This window comes from Crassostrea angulata, chromosome 2, assembly GCF_025612915.1.
Source record: "Crassostrea angulata isolate pt1a10 chromosome 2, ASM2561291v2, whole genome shotgun sequence".
Lineage (NCBI taxonomy): Eukaryota > Metazoa > Mollusca > Bivalvia > Ostreida > Ostreidae > Magallana > Magallana angulata.
The window spans coordinates 29,364,134-29,386,922 of NC_069112.1; the positions used below are offsets into that span (position 1 = coordinate 29,364,134).

General features: G+C 33.2%; 1 protein-coding gene across 1 annotated transcript; it reads left to right on the forward strand.

The window, feature by feature from the left end:
* The first annotated feature begins 1,005 nt into the window (after nucleotides 1–1,005).
* Nucleotides 1,006–3,415, forward strand: LOC128171163 (neuropeptide S receptor-like). Its single transcript, XM_052836897.1, has 2 exons — nucleotides 1,006–1,093; nucleotides 2,096–3,415. Exon 2 carries the CDS (start codon nucleotides 2,138–2,140, stop codon nucleotides 3,185–3,187), a length of 1,050 nt encoding a protein of 349 aa, XP_052692857.1. The 5' UTR covers nucleotides 1,006–1,093; nucleotides 2,096–2,137; the 3' UTR covers nucleotides 3,188–3,415.
* The last annotated feature ends 19,374 nt before the right edge of the window (nucleotides 3,416–22,789 follow it).

Below are 22,789 nucleotides of genomic sequence, written 5' to 3' on the forward strand. Positions count from 1 at the left end.
TCAGCAATATTAAACCCAATTTAAACTGAAAAAACTCGAAAAAATGCTGAGCCTCTCAACAAATCACATTGCAATTAATCAACCAGTACGCAAAAGATCATACCGAATTACCGATATAATGAATTGCATTTTAGTACTTTGTTAATACATCAGATTTTGCTTAATTTGCGCCAGTAAGCAGTCAAATGTCTGGTTTACCGAAGTCTCTGTTTGATTTATTACGTAAAATTTACAAAATACAGGCGATAGTTCCCAGGTTTCATGTGCCTGTCTATCATATATTTTTCAAAAAAGTAAAATCTACCAGATTAATCTGTGCACCAACACTTATTTTACTAATATGTGAAGTTTTAGTCCAATTGATGAAACGGCATTTTTGTTACCTTTTTTTAAAAACAACATGTTTTGTCACCACGGCGCACGGTAACGTTCAATACATCACGTCAAGATTAAAGACGTACAGTTTATAAATATACCCCACCTTTATATCACTTTTGGTATCTTTTGCCTTTCATTTTACAAAATTAAACGGCACTGTACCATTTAAATCTCATTTACGTACATTTATTCTAGAATCATAAGTTAGTTTTTCAAAGTTTTCATTTTTTAACCGTGTATCTCATAGTTCAAAATAAGGATAACCCTGAACGTCGTCTGATGTTATTTATTGTTTTACCAAATATTTACAGAAATTCTATTATTTCGGACTGTTTGATATTCAAGATACAATTACCACCACCCCCAACAAATGTATTTCAGTTAAACACCAACTTGCAAATAATTGTTTAATTATTTTTTGGCACCATCCATTCTGTTTGTAATGCTCGTTGCGCGGTAAGGTCCGGTAGCGTCAATGTTTTTAAGTCAATTCTAAGGAAGACTGTTTGAAACCATTGCCCAATGATGCCTACCAAATTTAGTAATGATATGACGTTTAGTTACATAGTTATGACAAACGCCTTCGTATTTTTTGATTGACCCTCGTATTTTGTAGGTTTCAAAGATTCTTTGTCAGATCGACCCGTTTATCATACGTCATGGCGGCTTTAAACAAAGAACCTCCTTTTAGAAGTATGGTATAAAACATGAAGTAGTAAGTTTTTTTTCTTAAATAAGTCTACAAACTCGTCAAATGTCGACCCGGGTTTGTCTACATATTTTACCAACTTGGAAATCAACAATCGTCAATAAATTCCAAAATACGCATTGTTGTCAATTGATTTTTACAGCGAATACAATTATACCGGTCTGTAACATATCCTGAAAATTTCAATTACATTGGTTAATTATTATTGAACAATGACAAATCTTGATATGCCCTGGCTTTTATTTTGTCCCGGCCCGGGTTTGCAAACCCATTTTACCAAGACTCGTATGGAATACCGAATCCGAAGCTATAAACTGATTGAAACACACATTTCCTTTATTATTATTTTCGTAATATCTCAGATTTGAAACAGAATAAGCCCATAATATTTGCAATTTATATTTTCCTTTTCATAAGGATTGTTTATGCTAAATTACGTTGAATTTGACTCAGTACTTCTTGAGAAGAAGATTTTTAAAAATGCACCCACTTTTCTGTTTCGAGGTTTTCTCCGCTTTGAATAAAGATCGGTCTTTCATTTCTTCAATTTATATTTGCCTCCCCATTAGGATGCTTTGTGCCAAATTTGGTTGAAATTAGTCAAGCAGATTTAGAGAAGAAGTTCAAAATGTAAAAAAAAAGTTTACAGACGGACAGACAGACGGACGAACAGACGAACGACGGACATAATGTGATCAGAATAGCTCACTTGGACTTTCAGCTGAACTAAGCTAATAAAAGACAAGTCCAATTTTTCATTCAATATATAGTTCGTCATTTTCAGTGAACGAGATTCGATCGTATGACTGTTTAACCTATAATTATTCCTTTTTAACGAACTAGGTCTAACCATATCAACATTATTATTTAAAAGTATTTGAATAAAAATAATTGTTGAAGTTGAAAAAAAGGAAAGCAGGGGTGACATGTACGATAAGGACTTCTGAAAGAGTTATATAAGAAATTAAGAAAATAATAGTATTTTAGTATGTTTGTTTCATATTGCAGATACATTGGGCTACGCTATGCTTCAGTGACTACGTGTACAAAATGAATCCAATAACCACAGGCCGTATCGAAAGGGCGCCACTGAGTGCATTCTCCATATTCTTTAACATGGTGTGCATTATAGGTAATTCGGCTGTGCTTCACATTTTCCGCACCAAATACAAGAAATCCAACTACCGCTTCTTTGTGCTATTATTAGCCTCATTTGACATGGGGAGTGGGATTGTTTTTGGGATGAAAGAACAATTCCGAATACAGCGCGTGTATCACGGTGGGACATCAGTCGCTTGTCAGGTTTTAAACTACGTCGGGCATTCTGTTGGCATGGGAACAGTATTCATGGTACTGTTTATAGCCGTTGAACGCTACAAGAAAATATGCACTCCATTTCAAACTCAATTCACAATTGCACAGTGTGTTAGATTCTGTGTTATTGCAATTATTATCAGTGCTATTTTTAACATCCCAACAATTTTCATTTTCGGCAAAAGAGAATTCAAAATCGAAAATATCAACGCTTCTAGATGCTGTGTGTTAAAGAGATTGGATGGAACCATATTCCCGATTCTGTATTTTGGATCACTGAACACAGTGTCTCTTGCTGTTGTCATCTCAATCATAGTTATACAGTTGAAAGTAAGAGCAGTTATTTTTCGTCAATCTCAACTTAGGAAGAGAATGGGTTTTACATGTAAAACAAAGCCAGAGAAAGCAGAAACCTCCCTTTCATGCGAAGATGGTAATAATGTCGATAATGAAATAAAATTACCAGCCATCACAATGACTATTGCATCCAGAGAAATGTCAACAAAGAAAAAGACGAGTGACGAATCAAAGGCAGTTAGAATAGCCGTGACTTTCTGCATCATTACAGCCTTGCTGATAATCAGCATTCAAGCGATGTTTATGAACGAGATTATCTTAGCAGTATCCAGGTACCTCCGTCCTGAGGATAAAATTTCAAAGAATCAAGATATCTTCAATGTATACTTTCCTGACATTTTTACGTTGAATGGAATGTTAAATCCTTTCATCTATTTCATCGTTGATAACAAATTCAGACATGAAGTCAAAACATTGTGTCGGCGATAATATTTGTGTACGAGATTTCAAATCTGGCTTGTAAACAAATAAGCGTCAAAAAAATTTAAATCAATTATTAAACACATCGGCTCCGAAAAGTTTACAATGCACGGATTATTGGTGGTCAATATTTCATTACACTTGTAATTCACGAATTTTAAAAGTACAAACTGTACAATATTACATACGCATTACTGTTTATGATCTTGTTTGCAAGACTAATACTGAAGATAGATATATAGAATTAACAAAATAACAAAAGAAATGTTCATATATTTTCTTACAAAGTATTCAATTAAACAGAAATATTATTTTAAGTAATTAACTTATCTACGGTTACATGTTTACATATCTTCAATTCGTTGTTTTAAATGAGTCTAATCTCTGGTAAAAAAAAGAAAATCAAATTTTTATTAATTTAAAAAACAAATATTTCCAAAAATGATTTGATTAGAAATAATAATATTTACCAAATGAGGACTAATTCTAGTTACAACGTGTTTTTTTATAGAAATAGAAATGGGTACCAAATAAGGACTAATTTTAGTTTCAAAATGTTTTTAATAGAGATAGAAAGGCTATAACTGTATTGATGATTATTGTGTTAAAAGCACTATAAATAGTTAACGAAACAAACATTCAAAATTAGGGACACTAGTCCCTTTGTAAGGACACGAAACAATGAAACAGATTGCTTGGAATAGAAACAAACTTTACTTACAAAACATATTAAACTAACAACAAAACTTTAAAAAAATACAAAGCAAGCTAGTACATGAAGAATATGATGATGTTAAAATAAATATAAGTAGGCCAATTATTGTGTATTCTGAAGAATAAACCCGCGATTTATACCAATAATGTTAGAAAAAATATAATGAATTAAAGAGGTATAGTTATAATACAAAAAGTCACATTCAAGTATACACAAAACATCGGAAAACATTACATTAAGGTATTAAATGTATAGTGAAGGCATATTTAACAATTATGAATCATTTTTAAAAAGATAAATATATAAGGCTACAGAGAAATGATAGTGAATCAACCAGAATTACATGACTAACAACACATAAAAGGCCGCACATTTTGCATCTCACATATTTTGAAGAGTCATTTTATCCTGATACATTTAATACCTTAACGTATTTAAATATGCACAGGTCTAATAATCCTTTGTTAACCATATTAAAGAAAGAAACATAAATATTTTTGTCTTTTTAAAAGTTTGTTTTATAGATGTACCGTTTTAAAATTATATTTTTCTTTCAAAATTGCAATTAAATATATCTCAAATTCAACAGTGGAAATCAGTAGGACGATGAAGATGCTACATGTACCTTTGTTTTGCATATATTGACCATTACGCCGATGACAATGATAATGATTACCATACTAATTAAAGATACACTAACTCCAATAATTATTATCTTGCCTTGCTTTAACTCAGGACTCCTGTTTTCTTGTAGTGCACTTCTTTGGGACTCTGTGGTTTCTTGGGACGTTTTGGGTGTGGTTGTCGATATTGTAGGTGGCGCTGGTGTCGATGTGGTCTTCGGTGATGTTTTAGGTGTTGTGGTCGGTATTGAATGTGGTGCTGGTGTCGATATGGTCTTCGGTGATGTTTTGGGTGTGGTTGTCGGTATTGTAGGTGGTACTGGTGTCGATGTGGTCTTTGGTGATGTTTTAGATGTAGTTTTTGGTATTGTAGGTGGGGCTGGTGTCGATGTGGCTTTAGGTGACGTATTAGGTGTGGTTTTTGGTATTGTCGGTGGCGCTGGTATCGATGTGGTCTTTGGTGATGTTTTAGGTGTTATTTTCGGTATTGTAGGTGGCGCTGGTATCTATGTGGTCATTGATGATGTATTAGGTATGGTGGTCGGTATTGTAGGTGGCGCTGGAGTCGATGTGGTCTTTTGGAGATGTTATAAATGTGGTTTTCGGAATTGTAGGTGGTGCTGGTTTCAATGTGGTCATTGGTGATGTATTAGGTGTGGTTTTCCCTATTGTAGGTGGCGGTGGAGTAGATGTGGTTTTAGATGACGTTTTAGGTGTGGTTGTCAGTGTTGTAGATGTTACTGGTATCGTTGGAATTTTCGTTTGCGTGGGCGTTGTAGCTTTTAGTGTTGTGTATGACCATGTTGATGTGTCGTAACAATCTAGAATGATGAAAACAGCATTTTTTATTTAGATAGTAACCTTTTAAACCTTATCTTCAAAACTCATTAAAAAATAAATTGTATATAAATATATTTTGTATAAGGATATTTTCAATTCAATTTTTGCAAACGATTTTCATTCAAAAGTATGGACTATTTCCAAGAGTTCTTTTATGAAACGTTCCCCCCTCCTAGCATTTCGTATAGCAACTTACTGATGATAACGGAAAAAGGTTTAAGAGGTGCTCCGAATGACTTAGAATTGAAGAAAAGATGTCGGCATTCCGTATTATAAATTTCTGCAAGAAATCAGTTTTTTTTATCTGTGACTTTTAACGAGTGAAAATGATAATGAGTGAATGAAATTATCTTGAATATTTTCTCTCACATCAATTGCAGCTGCTTCTCTTTCACGTGTATTTGTATTCTTAAAAAACATTGTGCTGCAAAAACATCTTGAGATAGAATATAGTTAACTTAATGGCTTGGACTGTCATTTGATGTGGAGAACTAACGGCGGTTATTTCGGGAATTGAAACTCATAAAGAACGCTTTAAGAAGTCTTCAAAATTATTTTGTTGAAAGTTTTACAAAAGTCACACATAACACATAGCACTATTATATAAAACATATCGTAAGATTTAAAGTTTGTAATTTTTGTCTTAAAAACAATTTTTAAAAGAAAATATCAAAATTCTAATTCTTATTAATTTATACAGATAATATCAAATTTAAGGACAAAGAAGGATCTAACGGTATAAACTTTGCAAAAAACGACGGTATCCTAACATCAAGACTTGTCTTAAACTTATTAGAAACCGACACTCTTAATGAAGCATTTGGTCAATTGCTTTTATGTCACAGCTAGTTAAGAGTGTTTCGGCGGTACATGTATTAATAGCACAAGGATGCCATCAGTTTTTAGGCACTTGTGATTCGGCATCTGTCAGTGTATTGACTTCCTTGAACGCGAGCGGCATTTCGAAATTTGATTGGGACTTGCTATTGCCCACGAAGCTCGTTTGGTCAAAATAATTTCTCAATTTCCCACTTCTATGGCAATTGATTACTTCGTGCTTCCCATAACATTACACAGGAAATCTCTGTCATCCAAGACCTTGCCATTGTGAGTCACTAGGTGTGATTTCCGGTAAAACCAAACATTCCCAAAAAGAGGTGGGTCTTGACAGAGATATAAAGCCAATATAATAATGAGAGTCTACTAAAAGCAAATATGCTACAAAGGTTTAACAAATTATCATTCAAGGAACTTGAAGTATATCAAAATATACATTTGTTTTGATGGACTCTTCATTGAACACATTTTTATGTTATATTTATTTATGATAATGGCTTTCTACACTGTTGTCTAACATTATTGAAACTGTGTATTTGCTCAACCAATCATCTTTGTTTTAAACCATTGTAGGCGTGTCATAGTTTGCCCTTGCGCTATGTATAAATTGGCATTGATGTTAACTTTTTTTCTTTCATTAACGTTTTACATGTATCAACGTTACCGACAAAATGGGTAGACGTTTTAATAGAAAAAAGGAATCCAAAAAAAGCTCTTTTACGAGTACGATCCATCTCTGCCCTAACTTGCAGCCACAAAAATGCTCTTTTACAGGTACGATATATCTCTGCTCGTAATTTGCAGCTAAAAAATTTAAAGAAAACTGAAATGCAACTTTTAAACTTGTCAAAACATTGTTTGACATGTGCTGAACAATCTGTTCCAAGTAAAGGACTAAAACTTTATACATGTACCAAGTCCAAAGAAATTTTGACGAATTTGCACGAAAATTAAGATGCAAATATACGTTCAGCAGTTCCATTGACAGTTTACTGCACCCCTTTAGACAGCGCTCAGGTTACATACCAGAGCACACATGTGATTCATTAGAAAAGTATATCGATAAGACTAATTTAAAAACTCGAATTAACATCAATACCAATCAAACGTTTTGAAAACAATCTAACTAAACATGAGAGGTACGTATTGGTCCCATTAACAAATAATCTTGGTTTAGACAGCGCTCAGGTTACATACCAGAGCACACATGTGATGCATTAGAAAAGTATATCGATAAGACTAACCTTGAATTAACATCAATGCCGATCAAACTTTTTGAAGACAATCTCACTAAACATGAGAGGGAAGCATTGTTGTCATTAACGAATATAATCTTGGGATTGTATTTAAAAAAGCGGACAAAAGCAACACAATTATTGTAATGGACAGAGATCAATATATTTCAGAAGGTATGAGACAACTCGATTCTGCCTATTATATCCCGATAGAAAAACCCGATTTTGAAGCTCTCCATCAGAGCATCCAATCTAAAGTTTTTGAGATGTATCAAAACAAACCTTTAGACAAATAAAAAGTTAATGTCAATTTTTAAATGTGGGAGTCTTTAATTGCTCCTAAAATACATTAAATAAACAAACAAGTGCTACGTGCACTTATAAAAGACTAATGCAGCCTCCGAAAAATTTCACCTGGTCGACCAATTATCTCCTAATGCGGCACAGCAACGGAAAATATAGGTCAGTAATGTGCTCATTTCCTTGTGTCCATTGTTCAGAAACAGAAATCTTATATCAAAAACACGTCTGATTTTAAACTAAAAATCGAATCTCTGATTGTACCTGCAAATGTCATCTTGGTTACTAATGACGTGACCAGCATATACACCAACATGGAATTTGATGAATTCATTCTGTCGAGAAAGCATATTTAGCTGACAATTCTAGTCGAGAATTACCTCGACCTTGCAGTTCTGATCTAATATTTTTTCTCAAATGCATTCTGGAAAATATTTTTTTCGAGTTTAACGGGAAATGTTACATACAAATTATAGGGGCGGCGATGGGGGCACGCCCGTCACCAGGAATTACAGATATACGTATGAAAGACATCACTGATGATGTCATATTTAAATTTCAACATGCCGACAAACTTATCCATCACGGCAGATATATATATATATGAGGGCTTTATTTTATGTAATGAAAGCCCGGATGAAATTTAAAAAAAAATGTTGACATAGGGAACTCTTGTCATAAATACCTGAGATTTACTTAGGAACTAACCCACAACAGTGTCAATTTCTTAGAAACGACCATAAACAAAGGATCAAGATTCTCAGATAGCCAGCGATTAGACATTCGCTCATATATCAAACCTACTAACAGCTCCAATATCTGCACAGACAAAGTGCTCAAAGCTCATCAGTTTTCAGGGGCCTAATTAAAGGAGGATATACCAGACATCTGAGAAATACTAGTGATCAAGCTGTATTACTAAATATTTTCAAAGATTTCAAAATTCATCTCCAAAATAAAGTTTACAAACAATCAGAAATTGAACTTATTATGCATGACACTCTTTCTGCAAATACAATGAATCTTCTCAATAAACAAAAGAAGAATCACACTAAAAAGGCTGTACCGAACGTTTTGGTGACCAAATTTAACCCATGTATTAAAGGGTTAATGAAACGACTTATGAAATACTGGGATAACAAACCACATGACGAAGTATGCAACAAATTATTCACAACACCTCCTATGGCTGCATGCAATAAACACAAAAATATTGGTGATCTAATCATTAGATCCAAATTCAAATCAAAACACACTTAACTAGTTCTGACATATAAGCAATTAGGAACCGGAGTAAGTTATCTTATCTTAGTTATGACATATAAGCAATTAGGAACCGGAGTAAGTTATCTTATCATAGTTATGACATATAAGCAATTAGGAACCGGAGTAAGTTATCTTATCTTAGTTATGACATATAAGCAAATAGGAACCGGAGTAAGTTATCTTATCTTAGATATGACATATAAGCAAATAGGAACCGGAGTGAGTTATCTGAAGACCGCGAGGTGTCGCCACAAGATAAAACGGTCCACCATAAACAGCTGATATGGCATCTCTATACGTTATCAGCATCATTATTATAGTAGATTTTAGACGAGGTACATGTATTAGGAAGGCAAAGCACAGGCTATGGCGAAAAATTGTGGATCGATGACAATCCCTCAGTTCAAATTAGAATTAGATAAGTTTGCAATAAGCAAACAAATCGGGAAGGAAAAGGTAACAGCCTATGCAGCATCAGACAACTCCCACCTGGCCGCCCGATCATTTTACAGTGTGATACGCCAACACGGAAAATCGGCGCATATTGCGATTACTTTCTCATTCCCATAGTACCAAATCAATCAACTTGTATTAAGGACACCGCCGATTTTATCAATAAAATTGAGACTTTCGAACTTTGTGTGCAAAAAAAGTTTCATGTTACTTTCAAAGGTATTAGATCCGAAAGATGCCTTTGTTTCTATTTGATCATATCGAATAAGATTTGCTGAAAAAATATTTTTTCTTAAAAGAAAACTGATTAAAAAATTCCTTTTTTTCATTCATCCGGCACGTGGGAGGGGGGGGGGGAGGGGTCGTTGCACGTGGGAAGGGAGGATGCTGAATGTCAAATAAATCTTGAACATTGAAAAGCCAATCACGAAATCTCAACTTTTAGACTTAATTGGTTTCTTGTAAATAAAATCCAAATTAAAATGTTGGAAATTTTGAAATTAAAATCCAAGCATTGAGTCGTACACAATCCTATAAATTATCTTCTATAGAAATACGCTTGTATTATTTATATTCTACGTTATAAAGGACCTTGCTAGTTTCACAAATTGCCAATATTGTGCACTTTTGCAAATCCAATTTGTGATTGATTAGCTGGACCACGATGAATCCGATATTTTCTGAAAATTTAAGAATATAATAGATATAATAAAATTATTTTTTGTTACGATTTTCCTAAAATGTCTTTAACTAGATGTACTTCTTACGGATTATACGTACAACTTTACATGTCTAGTAAATTTACTTGGGGAGGGGGGGGGTATCGTTATCGACGGTCCTATAACACGCTGAGCCGTCCAGAGAGAATGAATACCACGAGTTACCCCGATATGCGTTTAGTCTATAATTAGTAAGCTAAACTAGACCTGTTATACTAGTAAGATGAATACGCCCCTGATATACAAGACACGGTCTGATTGGTCAGTCTTTTCATATATAAATCTATATGGTAGGGTCATACGGTCTAACACAAGTAGAGTTAGCCATCTATAGTTTTTTTCAACATAGAAATGCATTTAATGCAAAAGGAAGACGAAATTGGTGAGTATTTTGAAATCTAAATTGTTTCATCTTTCACCTTTTACACTGTACGTTTTAAACAACAATTTTTTATGACGTTATAATTTTTTATAATTAGATTCAACTTATAACATAGATGCACCTCGGCGATTTTAATTGTTTTAGAAGTGCTTACAAACTCAAACATCTAATGCGAATGATGGAAATTAAATAAAAAAAAAATAAACATATTCTCGATATGATATTATTATATTTTTTTGTTCTAATTTGATCAAAAATAATATTTTACCGCCAAATTGTATACCTTGATTGATGAATATTTAGTAACAAGCTCAATATAGATTGCATCTTGCAGTTGTGTTCTCTATACAATATATTAACTTATTTGATGGTCTCGGTTTACTTGTCTGTTAATATTACTTAATCTTGGGGGGAAATGATTTTTGAGTCATAAAAGGACTTTATGAAGACTGCAGCGATTTTTTTTCAAATGACGTCGCCTTTTGTTTAGTTACAATAATACGTCTTAGATTATTTCCGTAAAATGCCACACTGTTCATTCAGCATTATATCACAGTGTTAAAGTAACATACCTCAAACCAATAATATATATATAACTGTAAATCAAACTGTGAAACGTTTGTCAAACAGCAATCTAACAGCAATCTAACGGTATAACCTTTTTGCACGATTCCGTCTCGAGATTTTCATTGAGTACATTTCAAAATTTGGCTGAATTTGCTTTCAATATCATTATTGATTTGTTTTGGCATTTTATTACTTGCAGTTGCTAATCTAAATACACTTTCTGACTTTCATTGAAACTATGGTCTTGCTGGTTTTTACCGAGCACGGGGTTTCCAATTCCCGTCTTTCTTTTCTTTGAGCCTAAATTAATCTCATTCATTATGGCGTTTCATCGTTATTATATTTTTTTTTTCAATAGAAACAAAAATCTGCAGCTTGTTTTTAACAGACCAATCTTTTAGTCTCTACCGGTTTCACCGGAGGGGGCTATAGCTTTCCTCTGCGTCCGTCTGTTCGTTCGTCTGTCTGTCCCACTTCAGTTTTCCACACTTTTTTTAATGCGTTTGAGGAATATGAAATTTGCTGAACAGCTTCAAAATGTCAAACTACAGATCAAGTTAACACTTTTGTAGCGTCTGCTTGACATATTTTCGAGAAAATTAATGTTTCATATTCCAATTTCTTAATGTTCGGGTTCGTGTATTGTGTGTATTGAATACAGACGGAAACTATGTAGAAATAATATCGTGCATTACTTGTACCATTCCTTTTACTGTTTCTAACAAACAAAAAGGTTTTGTACAATAGTGCCAATCATTGTGTTGTATATTTAATTGACAGGGTTTTTTGTATTATTACAATCGGGTTCGTTATCGGGTTGGTCTATTGATTCGGGGAACAAAAGACTGTAAGAAATGATTTTCTCCATAACAGGGCATTGCTTTCAAAGATTTCTACCAACAATACTAAATGGACGAAATTACAGGAGATAAAATAAAGAGTATTATTTTACCCATTTTTTTTTTTATTAATTTCTCTTTCAATAATGTAGTTTGATTTTCCTCTGTTCTTTTATCTTTGATTCATACCATCTCGTTTATAATAGGTTTTAGTTAGATGCATGCTAATAATACAGATCGGTAGGGGACGCGTACTGCTTATGCAATACTCTCAGAATGCTTGTTTCACTTGGTTCTTTCATATCGCCTATTTATACTCATATAATCATACTAAGAAATTTTTTTGATGTAAAACAGCAAGAAAAAGAGTATTTGTTTGATTAGAAGTTGATTACTTTTCTTTTTCCTTTAACGTATTTACTTATCTGACTATTATCTTATTTACCATGCCTTAAGAAATGTAATGTTATTGATACATCTAATGATATTGCTTTTTCACACAGTTTTTCTGATTGTAGGTTATATAGTCGATCTAGAAATGAAAAAAGACTTTTGAGCTCAGTGAAATGAATTCTTCCTAAAAAGTCTGAAAAGATAAATGGAAGACAAGTTCAATATATAGTTCCTCATTATCAGTAATAAATAAAACAAGATTAGATCTGATGACTATTTCTTTTTAATTCCGAACTTATTTTTTTTACCTAAGAAAACTTTTGTAAAGTCAAACGTCAACTAACTAAGTCTAACCATATCAGCATTATTTATTTAAATGTATTTGAGTTAAAATTATCATTGAAATAAAAAAAAAAGGGGGGAAGCAGAGGTTACATATACAATAAAGACTTCTTAAAGAGTAATATAAGAAATTAAGAAGCTAATAATAATTTAATATGTTTGTTATATATTGCAGATACCTTTGGCTACGCTATGCTTCAGTGACTACGTGTACAAAATGAATCCAATAACCACAGGCCGTATAGAAAGGGTGCCATTGAGTGCATTTTCCCTATTCTTTAACATGGTGTGTATTATAGGTAATTCGGCTGTGCTTCACATTTTCCGCACCAAGTACAAGAAATCCAACTACCGCTTCTTTGTGCTATTATTAGCCTCATTTGACATGGGGACTGGGATTGTTTTTTGGGTGAAAGAACAATTCCGATTACAGCGCGTTTACTACGGTGGGACATCAGTCTCCTGTCAAATTTTAAACTACGTCGGACATTCTGTTGGCATGGGAACAATATTCATGGTACTGTTTATAGCCGTTGAACGTTACAAGAAAATATGCACTCCATTTCAAACTCAATTCACAATTGCACAGTGTGTCAGATTCTGTGTTTTTTCAATCAATATCAGCGCTATTCTCAACATCCCAACAATTTTCATTTTCGGCAAAAGAGAAATTAAAATCGAAAACATCAACGCTTCTAGATGCTGTGTCTTAAAGAGATTGGATGGAACAATATTCCCGATTTTGTATTTTGGATCACTGAACACAGTGTCTCTTGCTGTTGTCATCTCAATCATAGTTATACAGTTGAAAATCAGAGCAGTTATTTCTCGTCAATCTCAACTCAAGAAGAGAATAGGTTTAACATGTAAAACAAGGTCAGAGAAAGCAGAAACCTCCCTCTCATGCGAAGATGGTGATACTGTCGGTAATGAAACAAAATTACCAGCCATCACAATAGCTGTTGTATCCAGCAAAATGTCATCAAGGGCTAAACCGAATGTTTCGAAGACGAAAAGGAGGAGTGACGAATCCAAGGGAACTAGAATAGCCGTGGTTTTCTGCATCATCACAGCATTGCTGGTAATCAGCATTCAAGCGATGTTAATGAAAGAGGTCACCTTAGCAGTATCCAGGTACCACCGTCCTGAAGATAAAATTTCAAAGAATCAAGATATCTTAAATGTATACTTTCCTGACATCGCCACGTTGAATGGAATGTTAAATCCTTTCGTCTATTTCTTCTTTGATAACACATTCAGACATGAAGTCAAAAAGTTGTGTCGGCGATAATATTTGTGAACAAGATTTCATATCTAGCTTGTAAACACATAAGTGTCTAAATATTCAATTATTAAACTTATCGGCCCAAACACATTGACAATGTACGGATTAATCATGATTATTAATTTCATTACACATGTTATCCTCGAATGTGAAAAGATGAACTAAAGTCCAATATGTGATATTTTTCACTGTCTTGTAGATTACAAATTAGATATTTCCTTGAATTCTCCTAATATCTGCATTAACGAAAAACAATATGCATAAAATTTAAGTTTATTCCCCTGCTTCAAAAGAAAAAGGGGTAAACATTTTCACCCGTGTCTTTCTGTCTGTTCGTCCGTGAAAAAAAATGTTGCATTATTATTCGCAAATGTTAGAAATTTAAACACACTTTTTGTTTTGGAATGTCATATTGTATTGTGTTTTTATCAGTTTTGTATTAATCAGACTTCGACTTCCTTTTAAATGTAGATTTTCTTTATGTTTAACCAACATTTTAAAACATTTTTTCGTCAAATATTTTTCAGCAACAACATGTATTAATGGTTCAAATTCTAGCACACTTTTGTTAAGGCATGTGGTATACTTTGATTCATTTGTTAGCAAGTTCAATGTCAACGTCCTGTTTAATGTGAACTTTGCTTGAATATTCAAATTAGAACAAGGGTTTCAATACAGAGCTTTGGCTAACAAATATATTGTTTGAACAAGCCTTACCCCTCACTTGTTTTATATATATTCTGCGCGTAGTAAAATGTTACAATATACATATAGGCTCATGTCATTAGCTATTATGTTCATACGCATTACTGTTTATGATCGTATTTGCAAGACTTACACTGAAGAAAGAAAGAAAGAAAGAAAGAAAGAAAACAGATAGATAGATAGATAGATAGATAGATAGATAGATAGATAGATAGGTAGATAGAAAGATAGATAGAGCGATCGATCTATCAATAGATAAATAAAATTGTTACATGTTAATAGAGTATAACAAAAAAAAAATCTTTCTGCATGTTACTTTCGATGTTCGAAAAATGTTTAGTCAAATTTAAACACCAATTTTTATAGACCCCTATGCCCCAATCGATTTGCTGATGCTTATGCAAAACAATCTTTAGAATTATAATCAAGAGGCCCATGGGCCACATCGCTCACCCGAACAGCAGTTCCTTGTGACATTCTATGTCGTAGCATATGCTTTTTCTATTTTAAACATTGAACCCCTTTCTGGGGCCCCAGTATTAATCCGAGGTTTATAACTGGCTTTAAAGACATAAATTGTAACATTGGGATGAAAATGTGAAGCAATGCGGTGGGACCGAACGAACACAGCCTGAAAAACAGAACGTAGAAGAGTTCCAAATCAAGAGGAATAACTCTAAAACTGTACAGAACACCATCAAGAAAGATAACTCTTGGTTCCAGACTGTACAGAACAACATCAAGAAAGATAACTCTTGGTTCCACTACATTAGAGTTTACACAATTTGAGGATCCTTGCATAGTAATCTTACAAACGGTAGCATTATAGTTCTCGAGAAAAACTTTTTAAAAACATTTTCAATTTATCTTTTTATGTTAAACTTTGAACCCCTCTCGGGCCCCATTATTAGTCCAGTGCCAAACCTTTATTTATTTGGAATCTACATTCTTTAAGGATGCTTGCATAGTAATCTTACAAGCTGAAGCATTATAGTTCCCTAGAAAAAGATTTTAAAACATGTTCCATCTATATTTCTATGCTAAACTTTGAACACCTCTTGGGGCCCAGTATTACATTCGAGGGTCACGGCTTTAATAATTTCGAATCTACACTATTTGAGAATGTTTACATAGTTATCTGACAAATTGAAGCATTTTAGTTCTCGAGAAGATTTTAAAACATTTTCCATTTATACTTCTACATTTAATTTCTAATCCAGCTTGGGTCCCCAGTATTAGTCCAGGGGTCACTATTTTAAAACTATCAAACCTACATTATCCAAGGTTGTATGCATGCTAGTAATCTCACAAATTGAAGCACTGTAATTCTTGAGAAGAAGATTTTTAACGTTACCTTTATATATCTATAATAAATTTTGACCCCCTCCTGGGGCCCCAGTATCGGTCCGGGGGTCACGATTTTACCAATTAAGAATCTACATAAGCCAGGGATGCATGCATGCTAGTAATTTCACAAATTGAAGTACTGTAATTCTTGAGAAGAAGATTTTTTAACGTTACCTTTATATATCTATAATAAACTTTGACCCCCTCCAGGGGCCCCAGTATCGGTCCGGGGGTCACGATTTTTACCAATTAAGAATCTACATAAGCCAGGGATGCATGCATAGTAATTCCACAAACTATAACATTGTAGTTCTTGAGAAGAACATTTTTTAAACGTTTTCTTTATATTTTTTAAAATGTTTGAATTTTGAACCCCTCTTGGTGCCCCATTATTTGTCCGGGAGTCACGATTTTTACAAATTAGAATCTACATTATTTAAGGATGTACATGTATGCATAGTAATATCCCAAACTGTTTATATTTTTGAGAAGAAGATTTTATAACATTTTCCTATATATGTTAAAATTTAAACCCCTCCTGGGGCCCCACTTTTTGCCCGGGGGTCACGATTTTTACAATTTAGAATCTTCACTATTAATACAACCCTTTGTGTAAATATTGGCATTTTTGATGCAGTAGTTCTTGAGAAGAAAATTTGTAAACATTTTTCCTATGTAGTTATATGTTAAACTTTGAACCCCGCCTGGGGCTCCAGTTTTGGTCCGAGGGTCATGATTTCTACAATTTAGAGTCTTTACTATACAAACCAAATGCAGGAACGCCCACAAAGGCCTCGAGCTGACATTTTCTTTAAGATAGTTTTCATTAATTCAAATTGCTGCACCGATAGTCGTATATCATATAATATCAGAATAAAAATATTTTGTGCAACTAAGTTCGTACATATTATAGTATTTATTGTCAAGCAGACAACATTCAAATACACGTAAAACATGGGTTCATCAACAAGAGGTCACTATAGCCCTCGCCGTGCACTGGGATACATCCGTCCTCGCCCAGGGAGCCCGCGGAGATCCGTGCAGGTGTCACTACGGCATTAAATTTTACTATATATTCTTACCAAAATTGCACAACTTTACATACAGATTAAAAATTCAAAACGAACTTCTGGAAAAAATCCTCTTGACATCTTTTTAAACAACGCTTTATTTATAAATTTCTAGCAAAATACACGCGTGCATCCAGCAAGGCGTGACACTTTGTTTACCTCCAAGTTATACATGTGCCTGAAAATGAAGCTCGGGCCTTTAACCCCCCCCCCCCTCCGGAAACAACATGCATCAACATTTCAAATGACCTGGCATTATTACAAATCTGAAATAGTTAGACCTCTTACAAATTGTTTTTCTTCTCATAAAAAAATTCAGCTCCTGTTGCGTGCGGAAACGCCCCGAATTTAAAGGAAAATTCGGGAATTATTTTGCCTCAGCCATGTTTTGACGTGAACGTTCAGTGAAATACTGTTATTTGACACCTGCACGCGCTGTCTGAGTTAGGTCGTACGTACACGCAGTACAGTTAAGGCGGTCAATAAAAATATGGGCAAATTTTTGTGATGAAAACACATATACTTTAGTTAAACTGGCATGTCCTTTTTAAAATCAATAAAAGTCGCTAAATGCAATATATTTCTAAAATATATATATAACAGTACAATATTTTATGTTCATAGTGGTCACGTGATATGGCAGTTGCATGGTACAAGCAGATGTATTTGTGGTTTTGAGGTCATTTAAAAAATTCAATATTGCAAGGGCATAATCATGTAAAAACTCACAACTGAGTTATGAAATAACTTGATGTTATATCGTAGATTTTGAAAAACTTTTTAAGATAAGAATATTTGTTAGTAGAAACCGTAATTTATAATGCATATGTTGAATAATTTTGAAGGTCACAGGGTTAATTTCATAAAAAAATAATTAATTTTTAAGATTTTACAAGGATCGTAGAAGTTTTTAAGTTACATAGCATATTTCAAATTCACATGTAAAAGTTTGTCGGGATCAGGTAAGTGTATGCCCTTGCAATTAAGTGATTTATTTAGGTACTCAAATTTTAGATATACGATATTTTATATAAAACCGAGGTGGCTTCTTTATACGATGCATACTTTTAGCAAAATGAAAATAAGACTATATAGGTAGCATTCTACTACTAATAATTTTAAACAAAATATTCATTTATACCTTTCCGTTAATGTATGACATTTATTTTTCTTCGCTATAAAACTGCACGATAGCCTTCAATGATTTAACTTAATGCGTCATTTTGAAGCATATGACGTCATATTTTGTAGTACAGCGAGAACGTCATCTCGCTTATTTTTCAGTGTGTACGATATAACGGACATCAAAATTGTAAGTAATAGCATTTGTTGTTTTTAATTAAAAGATTAGTATAAGTTAATTTTACTAATAAATAGATTAATAAGTACTTTCGAGGTTTGTAATATACTGTGATGTCATAATGCATTTCCCGTACTTTTTGTCTGAACGGAGTTTATTGACAGCCTTAACTGTGCTGCGCAATAAGTCCATAAATACCTCAATATGCAACTATATTTTTATATGCCATTTTAACATACCATGTGATTGTATACTCAGTATATTTCCTTATAAAATACGTAGTGATGCATTTGTAATACAATGAATCGTAACTCATCATGGTTACAAAAATCGAAGAAATTTCAAAGTTCATAAAAATAAATTATCTTCTTTCTGCTTTAAACACTCTTTGAACAAATTTTACGGGTTCATCATTTGTATACGAGGGTAACGCATAAACAGTGTTTCCCTAATTATAATAAAACATACTTGTTTTTAAATTTAATTCCCGTGTGAAACAAGATTATCTGTGGTATGGTTGTTTACAAATAAATCCACACCACGTGCGTTGATCTGCCGTATTTATATTGCTCAACCAAACTAGCTGCAATCTTGCAACAAAATCACAAGATAAATTTATCGCTTACAGTTATCTTTGAGATCGTGCCCGATAACTAATAAATTTATATATTAATTTTTATTTTCATCGGGCACGGTATCCAAATAAAATGTAAGCGATGAACTAAAATAATATTTAATGAATTTTTACACCTTATCGTATTCATCCGTCATTTCTTGATTAAACAACCTTATATACTTAAGCAGTGAGTTGTCTATAATCAGGGAGACACAGTTGGGGGTCACGGTTTTTACAATTTAGAATCTTCACAATATATACAAGCTTTTGTGTTATTATTGGCATTTCTGGTGCAGTGGTTCTTGAGAAGAAGATTTTTTAAACATTTTCCTATATATTTCTATGTTAAACTTTGAACCCCGCCTGGAGCCCCAGTTTTAATCTGAGGATCACGATTTTTACAATTTAGAATCTCCACTATATAACCAAGCTTTTGTGTAAAAAATTGGCATTTCTGGTGCAGTGGTTCTTGAGAAGATTTTTTAAACATTGTCCTATGTATATCTATGTTAAGCTTTGAACCCCGCCTTGGGCCCCAGTTTTAATCCGAGGCTTACAATTTAGAATCTTCACTATATATACAAGCTTTTGTGTAAAAATTGGCATTTCTGTTGCAGTGGTTCTTGAGAAGAAGATTTTTAAAGACACGCACCCTATACTAACTGTTTCGCAATTATCTCCCTTTTAAAAAAGGGTTATGCTCTTTATTTTATCAATTTATAATTCCCTTTCCATAAGGATGATTTGTACTAAATTTGGTTAAATTTAGTTCAGTGGTTTATGAGTAGAAGTCGAAAATGTGAAAAAATTACAGACGGACGGACAGACAGTAGGACGGACGGACGGACGACGGACACGGGTGATCGGAAAAGCTCACTTGAACATTCGGTTCAGGTGAGCTAAAAACAAAAGAAAAGAAATGTTCATATATTTTCTTACAAAGTATTCAATTAAACAGAAATGTTATTTTAAAAAATTAACTTATCTACAGTAACATGTTGACATATCTTCAATTCGTTGTTTTAAATGAGTCTAATCTACGGTAAAAAAAGAAAATTTAATTTTTAATAATTTAAAAAACAAATATTTTCAAAAATGATTTGATTAGAAATAATAATTTTTACCAGATGAGGACTTATTCTAGTTACAACGTGTTTTTTATAGATATAGAAATGGTTACAAAATAAGGACTGATTTTAGTTTCAAAATGTTTTTAATAGAGATAAAAAGGCTATAACTGTATTGATGATTATTGTGTTAAAAGCACTATAAATAGTTAACGAAACAAACATTTAAAATTAGGAACACCAGTCCCTTCGTCAGGACACGAAACAATGAAACAGATTGCTTGGAATAAAAAACAAACTTTACTAACAAAACATATTAAACTAACAACAAAACTTTAAAAAAAAATACAAAGCAAGCTACTACATGAAAAATATGATGATGTTAAAATAAATATAAGTAGGCCAACTATTGTGTATTCTGAAGAATAAACCACACGATTTATGCGAATAATGTTAGAAAAAATATAATGAGTTAAAGAGGTATAGTTCTAAAACAAAAAGTCACATTCAGGTATACACAAAACATCGGAAAACATTACATTAACGTATTAAATGTATAATGAAGGCATATTTAACAACTTTGAATCATTTTTAAAAAGATAAATATGTAATGCTACAGAGAAGTGATAGTGAATCAACCAGAATTACATGACTAACAACACATAAAAGGCCGCACATTTTGCATCTAACATATTTTGAAGAGTCATTTTATCCTGATACATTTATTACCTTAACGTATTTAAATATGCACAGGTCTAATAAGTCTTTGTTAACCATATTAAAGAAAGAAACATAAATATATTTGTCTTTTTAAAAGTTTGTTTTTTACATGTACTGTTTTTAAATTATATTTTTCTTTCAAAAGTGCTATTAAATATATCTCAAATTCAACAGTGGATATCAGTAAGACGATGTAGATGCTACATGTACCTTTGTTTTGCATATATTGACCATTACGCCAATGACAACAACTATGATTACAACACCAATTAAAGATACACTAACTCCAATAATTATTATCTTGCCTTGCTTTAACTCAGGACTCCTGTTTTCTTGTAGTGCATTTCTTTGGGACTCTGTGGTTTCTTGGGACGTTTTGGGTGTGGTTGTCGATATTGTAGGTGGCGCTGGTGTCGACATGGTCTTCGGTGATGTTTTAGGTGTTGTGGTCGGTATTGAATGTGGTGCTGGTGTCGATATGGTCTTCGGTGATGTTTTGGGTGTGGTTGTCGGTATTGTAGGTGGCACTGGTGTCGATGTGGTCTTTGGTGATGTTTTAGATGTAGTTTTTGGTATTGTAGGTGGGGCTGGTGTCGATGTGGCTTTAGGTGACGTATTAGTTGTGGTTTTTGGTATTGTAGGTGGCGCTGGTATCGATGTGGTCTTTGGTGATGTTTTAGGTGTTATTTTCGGTATTGTAGGTGGCGCTGGTATCTATGTGGTCATTGATGATGTATTAGGTATGGTGGTCGGTATTGTAGGTGGCGCTGGAGTCGATGTGGTCTTTTGGAGTTGTTATAAATGTGGTTTTCGGAATTGTAGGTGGTGCTGGTTTCAATGTGGTCATTGGTGATGTATTAGGTGTGGTTTTCCCTATTGTAGGTGGCGCTGGAGTAGATGTGGTTTTAGATGACGTTTTAGGTGTGGTTGTCAGTGTTGTAGATGTTACTGGTATCGTTGGAATTTTCGTTTGCGTGGGCGTTGTAGCTTTTAGTGTTGTGTATGACCATGTTGATGTGTCGTAACAATCTAGAATGATGAAAACAGCATTTTTTATTTAGATAGTAACCTTTTAAACCTTATCTTCAAAACTCATTAAAAAATAAATTGTATATAAATATATTTTGTATAAGGATATTCTCAATTCAATTTTTGCAAACGATTTTCATTCAAAAGTATGGACTATTTCCAAGAGTTCTTTTATGAAACGTTCCCCCCTCCTAGCTTATGAACTTTCAATACACGGCTAAAAATATCATGTCTACGGGCATTTCGTATAGCAACTTACTGATGATAACGGAAAAAGGTTTAAGAGGTGCTCCGAATGACTTAGAATTGAAGAAAAGATGTCGGCATTCCGTATTATAAATTTCTGCAAGAAATCAGTTTTTTTTATCTGTGACTTTGAACGAGTGAAAATGATAATGAGTGAATTAAATTATCTTGAATATTTTCTCTCACATCAATTGCAGCTGCTTCTCTTTCACATGTATTTGTATTCTTAAAAAACATTGTGCTGCAAAAACATCTTGAGATAGAATATAGTTAACTTAATGGCTTGGACTGTCATTTGATGTGGAGAACTAACGGCGGTTATTTCGGGAATTGAAACTCATAAAGAACCCTTTAAGAAGTCTTCAAAATTATTTTGTTGAAAGTTTTACAAAAGTCACACATAACACATAGCACTATTATGTAAAACATATCGTAAGATTTAAAGTTTGTAATTTTTGTCTTAAAAACAATTTTTAAAAGAAAATATCAAAATTCTACTTCTTATTAATTTATATAGATAATATCACATTTAAAGACAAAGAAGGATCTAACGGTATAAACTTTGCAAAAAACGACGGTATCCTAACATCAAGACTTGTCTTAAACTTATTAGAAACCGACACTCTTAATGAAGCATTTGGTCAATTGCTTTTATGTCATAGCTAGTTAAGAGTGTTTCGGCGGTACATGTATTAATAGCACAAGGATGCCATCA